General features: G+C 39.9%; 1 protein-coding gene across 3 annotated transcripts in view; it reads right to left on the bottom strand.

Moving 5' to 3' along the window:
* Window positions 1–1385: 1385 nt before the first annotated feature.
* The window catches only part of LOC140204156 (amine oxidase [flavin-containing]-like), a 66712-nt gene continuing 58342 nt past the window's right edge, over window positions 1386–9755 (bottom strand). For all 3 annotated transcript variants that reach the window (XM_072270584.1, XM_072270585.1, XM_072270586.1), the window contains 2 exons: window positions 6415–6557; window positions 1386–1721 (listed from right to left, as the gene is read on the bottom strand). In XM_072270584.1, coding sequence (XP_072126685.1) covers window positions 1661–1721; window positions 6415–6557 — 204 coding nt within the window. In that variant the 3' untranslated portion in view covers window positions 1386–1660. The remainder of the gene's footprint in view (window positions 1722–6414; window positions 6558–9755) is intronic.

Here is a 9755-nt window from a genome sequence, read left to right as displayed (position 1 = left end):
GTTACATACACGATATCATTCAGAATGGCAGCGCACACTGCATCACGCCACCATCTTCTCCTCCCTCCTTCTAATTTGGAGTATTGTGTGCAGTTTTGGTCATTTACCTACTGAAAATATGTAAATAATATTGAAAGAATACAGAAAAAAGTTTCAATAATGTTACTGGGACTGGAGGACCTGAGCTATAAGGAAATATTTAATAGGTTAGGACATCATTCCATGGAATGTATAAGATTGAGGGAACATTTGACAGAATTGTACAAAATTATGAGGCATTTAGATGGGGTAAATGCATCAGGCTTTTTCCATAACTAGAGGTCATGGGTTAAGGGTGAAAGGTGGATACATGACTCAGAAGGCTGTGAGATTGTGGAATGAACTGCCAGCACAAGTGGTGCATGCAAGCTCAACTTCAATGTTTAAGAGAAGTTTGGATAGGTACATGGGTGATAAGGGTATGGCGGGTTGGTGCAGATGCAGGTTGATGGGCGTAGACAGTTTACATAGTTTGGCATGGACTAGATGGGCCAAAGGGCCTGTTTCTATGAATTATGATTACAAGTTGGATACAAGCAACTGAACTACCAGCACAGTAGAGTAGACTTTTTCCATTAAAAAGTGTTTTCCAGCAATGTTCTGAGACACAAACAAAACAAATGGGAACAGATCAACTCTTCTTTTTGTCCCTGATACAACTGCATTGTAAGTTTAACAAGATGTTGATTGCAGTTAGACAGAATTATCATCATTCAGTTGCTCTCTGTACTGAGGGCCAGGGAGGAGGCTGTCTAATAGAAGAATTCAGAACTTCAGGCAGGAAGACTCTGTTATAAATTAAAATCAAGAAACTAAAGATGCTGGAGATCTGAATTAAAAAAATGCAAGAAACACTCAGATCAGATGGGAGGAGAAACAGGGTTAAATGCTTCAGCTCATGGACCCTACCAAAGACCTTAAAATATAATTCCACTTTTCTTTCCATAGATGCTGCCTGACCTGCAGATTATTTCCAGCATTTTCTTTCTATATTACAGGAAGCCTCTGTGAACTCCACAACAAGTTGGAAGTCAGGAAGAGAAGAACCCCAAGTCTATGTTCCACTAGTTCCAAGACTACCACCCATGGTGACTGGAGGCAGGTGACCTCACACCCTCGTGGCAATTCTCTCGCTTCAAGGATTGCAAACCAGTGCTACAAAATGCCTGTTGTATTGTCGAGTGAATTCAAATTTCTAACGGCATGGAGAGGAGATGTATGACTAGTAATAACTGTAGAGTCACTGGTCCCCAGGATGGAGGTAACATGGTGGACAGTGAAAACTAACCAGATCCCCTTTGAAAGCTACAGGAAAGAAATATGATCAATTACATCAAAGACACAGTGAGGCAAAACTTTATTTTATTTCAAATCTAACAATGATGCAATACGTTTGATCTACAAAATGTGTACCTCTTTCAGAAAGACACTAGCGATCCAAAATGTATATATATATTTTAAAACATCCAACATCGAAGGAGGCCTGGTGTGGAGAGGTAGTGTTGAAAATGGTGGCAGACATCATCAGCATTCACACAGACAAAACTTCACACTATGGATGGATTTGCAGAACAGGTCACCATCTCCATTGAAAGTTTCTCCTCAATAGTTAGCCGTCATGCTATTGATGACATGTTGACACAGTCCAGTTACCTGATTGGAGAATTAAGCTATCAGAAAATCTGAAGGAAAAAGGAGACAACTGAAGCAAAGAATTTTACTTATCAACATTCAGTAGTAGACGTATTTAATTCTTCCAGAAAGTTTTCCTTACTAGTTTTGTTAAATCCCATCACCTCAGGTGTGAGCATAGACAATGAAGAACCTGATGCAGTGCTCGTATGAAGTACAGAGAGATGCATCTTCCAGCTAGTGTCACTGAGTCCAAACTGATCTCCTTCCATGTGCTCTAGGGAAGAATGAGACCCAGCCTTTCCAATGTAATGATGAATTGGTGCACAGTCACAGTCAGTTTTAGGTGAATGTCTAACTGCGAGAATGGGTCACTAGGGTCAGAGGGGGGTAAAGAGAGAACTGTTCTGTTGGAAAGGACTGTACCTGGATCACTCCTGAGAACAAAATTCTACTGAACTGAATAACTAAGATTAAAGCCCGATTTACTTCCTAAAAATGGGGAGGGGAAGTCATCACAAGGAAAGTGGATGAGTGGGAGGGACTGCAAGAGGAATGAGGAAGGAGTGGAGGTGAGTTATTAGCATAAGAATAACAAGATCACATCAGTAAGGAAATTTGTTTGCATGATTTTTTACTCTGCGCGCTGGGAGTTTGACGGTCTTTTTAAAAAATACAAACCCCATTTCGAGAAAAGTTGGGATATTTTCCAAAATGCAATAAAAACAAAAATCTGTGATATGTTAATTCATGTGGACCTTTATTTAACTGACAAAAGTACAAAGAAAAGATTTTCAATAGTTTTACTGACCAACTTAATTGTATTTTGTAAACATACACAAATTTAGAATTTGACAGCTGCAACACACTCAACAAAAGTTGGGACAGAGGCATGTTTACCATTGTGTTCCATCACCTTTCCTTTTAATAACACTTTTTAATTGTTTTGGAACTGAGGATACTAATTGTAGTAGACTTGCAATTGGAAATTTTGTCCATTCTTGCTTGATATAAGACTTCAGCTGCTCAACAGTCCGTGGTCTCCGTTGCCTGATTCTCCTCTTCATGATGCGCCATACATTTTCAATAGGAGATAGAGCTGGACTGGCAAAGCCACGCTGTTGTAGCCGGTGCAGAATGTGGTCTGGCATTGTCCTGCTGAAATAAGCATGGACGTCCCGGGAAGAGACGTTGCCTTGATGGCAATATATGTCTCTCTAAAATCCTAGTGTACACCTTAGAGTCAATGGTACCTTCACATACATGCAACTCACCCATGACGTGGGCACTGATGCACCCCCATACCATCACAGATGCTGGCTTTTGCACCTTTCGCTGATAACAATTTGGATGGTCGTTTTCATCCTTGGCACGGAGAACTCGACGCCCGTTTTTTCCGAAAACTAGCTGAAATGTGGACTCATCTGACCACAGCACACGGTTCCACAGTCTTTTGGTCCATCTGAGATGAGCTCGGGCCCAGAGAACTCGCCGGCGTTTCTGCATAGAGTTGATGTATGACTTCCTCCTTGCGTAATATAGTTTCAAGTTGCATTTCTGGATGCAGCGATGGACTGTGTTGAGTGACAATGGTTTTCCGAAGTACTCCCGAGCCCAGGTGGCTATAATTGTCACAGTAGCATGACAGTTTCTTAGGCAGTGCCGCCTGAGGGCTCAAAGATCACGCGCATTCAACAGTGGTTTCCGACCTTGCCCTTTATGCACTGAGATGTCTCTGAATTCTCTGAATCTTTCCACAATATTATGTACTGTAGATGTTGAAAGACCTAAATTCTCTGAAATCTTGCATCGAGGAATGTTTCTTTTGAACTGACTAACAATTCTCTCACAAATTTTGGCACAAAGGGGTGAGCCACGACCCATCCTTGCTTGCAAAGACTGAGCCTTTGATGGATGCTACTTTTATACCCAGTCATGATACCTCACCTGCTACCAATTAGCCTGCTTAATGTGGAGTCTTCCAAACCTGTGTTACTTGAATATTCTGTGCACTTTTCAATCTTATTTTAACTCTGTCCCAACTTTTGTTGAGTGTGTTGCAGCCATCAAATTCTAAATTTGTGTATGTTTACAAAATACAATTAAGTTGGTCAGTAAAACTATAGAAAATCTTTTCTTTGTACTTTTGTCAGTTAAATAAAAGTTCACGTGAATTAACATATCACAGATTTTTGTTTTTATTGCATTTTGGGAAATATCCCAACCTTTCTGGAAATGGGGTTTGTAGGTTCTTTTGGGATCTCTTTGCTTTGTGGCTTCCTCTAAGGAGCCAAAGCCCAAGATTGATATACAGCATACATCCTTTGATAATAAATGATCTTTCAACTCTGAACAAAAGTGCATTAACAAATAGAGTTCAGGCATAAAACAAGGAAATAAGACAAGTGGATCAACATTACAAAATAAAATTGTTGCAATCTTCATAATAGTTAAAAATAAAATCTGTAGATGCTATATCTTCCTATATACATGACAAATTCATAGCAAGGTGTAAAAAAATAATGACTCAAATAAGTTTCAACAGATATGATAAGATTATAGCTAAAAGGAGGTTGAAGATGGAGCAAGACACCCAAAAATGTTCAATGTAAGAAAGGTCATAGGAAAAGGAAGTGGGCAGTTAATGAAGATAGAAGTCGGTGCAGGATTGGCTTATGTAGACTAATATGTTGAGCAGCGCAACTACGAAACAGCCATCCTGGACTGGTTGATGTGCAATAAGGAAGAGATAACTAATTACATGAAGACATGAAAGAGTCTGCAGATGCTGGAAATCTGAAGCAACACACAAAAAGGTACTGGAGGAATTTGGCAGGTCAGGCAACATCTGCAGAAGGGAATTAACAAGTTAATATTTTGGGATGAAACCTTTCATCAGGACTGGAAAGAAAGAGGTCAGAAGCCTAATTAATTACCTTTTTAGTTTGGGTCCATTAGGAAACATTGATTATAACATGAGAGAAATTTTCATTTAGAAGGAAAATAAAGTAAGTCAATCCAAGTCTAGCTCTTGCCTTTGAAGAGAGGAATTTGTGAAGGTGTAAGGAGTGAGTTCGTTATGATTGGTTGAGGAACTTCATTGAAAGAAATGGTAGCGATGGCAATAGCTAACATTTAAGGAATGCATACAGGATCTATAGTCGGATATAGGATCTATATGGTATATAAGATCTATAGTATACAACTTCTGTAGTTGCACTGTGGAGAGAATTTTGACAGGCTGCATCACTGTCCAGTCAGGAGGGGCTACTGCACAGGACCGAAAGAAGCTGCAGAAGGTTGTAAATCTAGTCAGCTCCATCTTCGGTACTAGCCTCTAAGTACCCAGGACATCCTTAGGGAGCGGTGTCTCAGGAAGGCAGCGTCCATTATTAAAGATCTCCAGCACCCAGGGCATGCCCTTTTCTCACTGTTACTATCAGGTAGGAGGTACAGAAGCCTGCAGGCACACACTCAGCAATTCAGGAACAGCTTCTTCCCCTCTGCCATCCGATTCCTAAATGGACTTTGAAGCTTTGGACACTACCTCACTTTTTTTTAAAAAAAATATACAGTATTTCTGTTTTAGCACATTTTTAAAATAACTTATTAAATATACATAATTGATTTACTTATTTATTATGTTTTATTTTATTTATTATTATTTTTTCTCTCTCCCTGCTAGATTATGTATTGCATTGAACTGCTGCTGCTGCTGCTAAGCTAACAAATTTCACGTCACATGCCGGTAACAATAAACGTGATTCTGATCGCAAAAGTTATCCATTCTGACTACTGTAAAAATACTTGAGGATGAGCAGCCAAACCAAGGCTTATCAGAGAACTTTGGGATAATACTAAATTCAAAGGGGAAATATGATGGATTGTTAGACAAAGGATTGGTGATATTCATCGATAAATAGGCAAAGATGTGTCAAATCAATTTCAATGTAATCATATGAAAGGCCATCAATTTTAGACCTAAAATGAACAGAACCATGCAGTTTGTAAATAATGAAAGGCCTGAAGTGACATTAAAAAAACTTGGGGATTCTTGTGCACTGATAATTAAAATAGGCAGGTGCTGAATATGATTAAAAGGTCTAATGGAAAGTTAGTCTTTATATTCAGGTTACAAGAAGGTAGAAGTTATGCTTAAATTATACAAAATTTTGGTTAAAGTATACCTCCAGTACTCGGGGCTTTCAAACCTCCAGCTGAGAGAAAGTTGTTAGAAGAAATGCTGTATTGACTTGTGACAGCAATAAACCCTATTCAAACTGGGGGCCTATACCTGAGAGTTTTGAAGAATAAGTGGCGATTTGATTGAATCTTTCAAGATATCATAGGAGAAAGAAGGGGGTAAAGCTGCTGGAGAGCTTTTTTGTTTAAACTCTTAGCAAAATATTAGAGCCAATCATTCAGGATCAAAGTTGGGAAAAGTTTTCACAAAACAAACACTGGTAGAAGATAGGAGCTCTCTGCTAGAAATACAAAAAAAGATGCTAAGTCAATTGTCAATTTTAAATTTGACATTCACTTCACCAACTGCATTAAAAAGGACTTAGGTTCCAGATCAGTCAAATGTTTGAAATGCAGAACAGGGTCAGGTTTAATGATGTACTTCTGGTCCCATAGTTTCTCTTGAGGAGCTCCAAACCTGGCATCATTGATACGTTATATTAGGTAATCCTGGTAACAACGGGTTTCTCTTCACTTGACAATTACAATGTGATTCCTCACCCTCTATGCAAACACGTTTTCCTGGCTATGACCACAACGACTGCGGTCAGGCAAGTAGAAAAGCCAAGCAGCTGCAAGAATACTGTCACCGAGGGCAGGTGTCGCATCCAGAGAGTTGTGGTGAACGGTCGACTTGGAACTTCCTGAATGTAAACAATGAAAAAACTATTATCCTCCCTGATCAGCAACTAGGTCTGATTGTTCTTTCGTAAATATTTGTTTTTATTACAATAAGTCTCAACTCTTATTGTCATCTCATTGGTATATTTCTTTATATAAAATATCAAAGCAAACTAATAACATAATAAAACACTCAAATATATTGCCAGTCTTAAAATTATTCAAGTACATTTCACATATGTAAGACTTTTCAAAGAACATTACATAATGGATTAATTTAAGTGTGGTCACTGTACTTTGTGCCAGATCTATAACCATAAAGCTCAACTTCTCTTCCATTCACTGTATGCGGCCTTTATAAGTTTGCTTTAAATCTGAAGACCTTTTATCATTCTGATCTACTGTATAAAATATGAACAGATAATTTGTTCCTTGGGATATTGGCTATGAAAAAGATCGTTGCTAAGATCGAAAGAAAGGTCTGCTTGCTCTTTGACGGTTTTAAAATTCATTTTTTGGATTTGGATGCTGCTGGCAGTGCCAGCATTTGTTGCCCATCCATAAACGCCCTTGAGAACTGGTGCTGAGTCATGGTCTTGAAAAGACACATCTTTCTGGTGAAGATAGTCCTACAGTGCTGCCAGGAAGGGAGTCTAGGGCTTAGGTCAGGATCAATGAAGAAACAGCAATATATTTCCAAACCAGAATGGTGTGCAATTTGGAGGTGAACCTGCAGGTGGCGATGTTATCATTGTCCTTAGTGGTTGAAGTCAATGGTTTGGGAGATGCTGTTAAGTAGTTCAGATGAATAAACACAGTGGATTTACAGATGATACACAATACAGTTACACTGCATTCGTGATAGAGGAGGTGAATGTTTAGGATGAAGGCATATCAAGCATGCCTCTGACTTCAATACTATTCAAATTACTGAGGATGTACTTCACTCAATTGGAGGGTATTCAATTACGCTCCTAAATTTTGTGAAAGTTGGAAAGGTTTTTTTGGTGTTGGGTGAGCCACTCAATGCAGCATAACCAACCTCTAACCTGCTGTAATCTCACGTGGCCTTTGAATTTACAAGAATATAGCAGGTCTTAATTAATTCCTAATTTCCCAGTTTTGCAATGAACGTCAGTGGGAGTGGAATGCTGGACAATAAAGGCTTGAATGCGCAACACAGCGAGAGAGAACTGAATACCCTACCTTAAGCTAATTTGGTGTGTGCTTGATTGTAATGATTGAACCTCTATCTATCTTCTGGTGCTATGATTGTGTTAACTTAGCAAAATTTCCCCGTGACAGCAGTTGGTTCCTCCAGCTGCTTTGGTTTTCTCCCAGTTGACAGATTGATGTGGGTTGAGATATTAACCTGCCATTGCAAATTTCCCCTACTCTGAAGTGAGTGTCGCAATAGTGATAGAATCTGGGCAAGCTGACAGGAATATAAGGAGTATAAAATGGGATGATTGCCTGATGATCAGCATGGATTCAGAGAGCCGTAGATCACTACAGCACAAAAACAGGCCCTTCAACTCATCTGGTCCATGCCAAATTATTAATCTGTCTAATTTCATCAATCTGCACTGGGACCATAGCCTGCCCATCCATGTACCCATCCAAGTTTCTCCAAAATGTTGAAATTGAAACTGCATCTACCATTTCCACTGGATGCTCATTCCACACTCTCACCAACCTCTGACTGAAGAAGATTCCCCTCATAGACTACCAAAACATTTCATCTTTCATCCTTAACACATGACTTCTAGTTCTAGTCTCACCCAACCTCAATGGAAAAAGCCAGCTTGCATTTACCCTATCTATAACCCCCATAATTTTGTACACCTCTATCAAATCTCCCTTCAATCTTCTACGTTCTAGGAATAAAGTCCTAATCGAGAACATAGAATAGTACAGCACAGTACAGGCCCTTCAGCCCACATTGTTGTGCTGACCCTCAAACCCTGCCTCCCATATAACCCCCCATCTTAAATTCCTCCAAATACCTGTCTAGTAGTCTCTTAAATTTCACTAGTGTATCTGCCTCCACCACTGACTCAGGCAATGCATTCCATGCACCAACCACTCTCTGAATAAAAAAACCTCCTCTAATATCCCCCTTGAACTTCCCACCCCTTATCTTAAAGCCATGTCCCCTTGTATTGAGCAGTGGTGCCCTGGGGAAGAGGCGCTGGCTATCCACTCTATCTGTTCCTCTTAATATCTTGTATACCTCTATCATGTCTCCTCTCATCCTCCTTCTCTCCAAAGAGTAAAGCCCTAGCTCCCTTAATCTCTGATCATAATCCATACTCTCTAAACCAAGCAGCATCCTGGTAAATCTCCTCTGTACCCTTTCCAATGCTTCCACATCCTTCCTACAGTGAGGCGACCAAAACTGGACACAGTACTCCAAGTGTGGCCTAACCGGAGTTTTATAGAGAGTTTTTCTGCATCATTACCTCGCGATTCAAACTCTATTCTTCGACTTATGAAAGCTAACACCCCATAAGCTTTCTTAACTACCCTATCTACATGTGAGGCAACTTTCAGGAATCTGTGGACATGTACCCACTGATCCCTCTACTCCTCCACACTACCAAGTATCCTGCCATTTACTTTGTACTCTGCCTTGGAGTACATCTAACCGTTCTTTATAACTCAGTTCCTCAAGCCCTGGCAACATTCTTGTAAATTTGCTATGTACTCTTTCAATCTTATTTACATCTTTCCTGTAGGGAGGAGACAATACTCAAAATTAGGACTTGTCAGTACCTTATACAATGTCAACATAACATCCCAACTCCTGTACTCACTACTTTGATTTATGAAGGCCAATGTGCCAAAAGCTCTCGTTATAACCCAATCTACCTGTGACACCATTTTCAAAGGAATTATGGACCTGTATTCTGATATCCATCTGCTCTACCACACTCCTCAGTGCCGAACCTCTCACCATGTAAGACCTATCCTGGTTTGTCCTCCCAAGGTGCAACACCTAACACTTATCTGCATTAACTTCCACCAGCCATTTATCTAGCTGGTCCAGATCTCGCTGCAAGCTTTGATAGTCTTCTTCACTGTTCACTACAGCCCCCAGTCTTAGTGTCATCTGCAATTTGCTGATCCAGTTAACCACATTATCATCCTCATTTATATAGGTGAACCCTGTGGCACTCCACTAGCCACAGGCCTCCAGTCAGAGAAACAACCATACAACC

The sequence above is a fragment of the Mobula birostris genome, chromosome 10 (genome assembly GCF_030028105.1).
Source record: "Mobula birostris isolate sMobBir1 chromosome 10, sMobBir1.hap1, whole genome shotgun sequence".
Lineage (NCBI taxonomy): Eukaryota > Metazoa > Chordata > Chondrichthyes > Myliobatiformes > Myliobatidae > Mobula > Mobula birostris.
The sequence above is the reverse complement of the archived record's forward strand: the minus strand, read 5'-3'. Positions and strand labels throughout refer to the sequence as shown.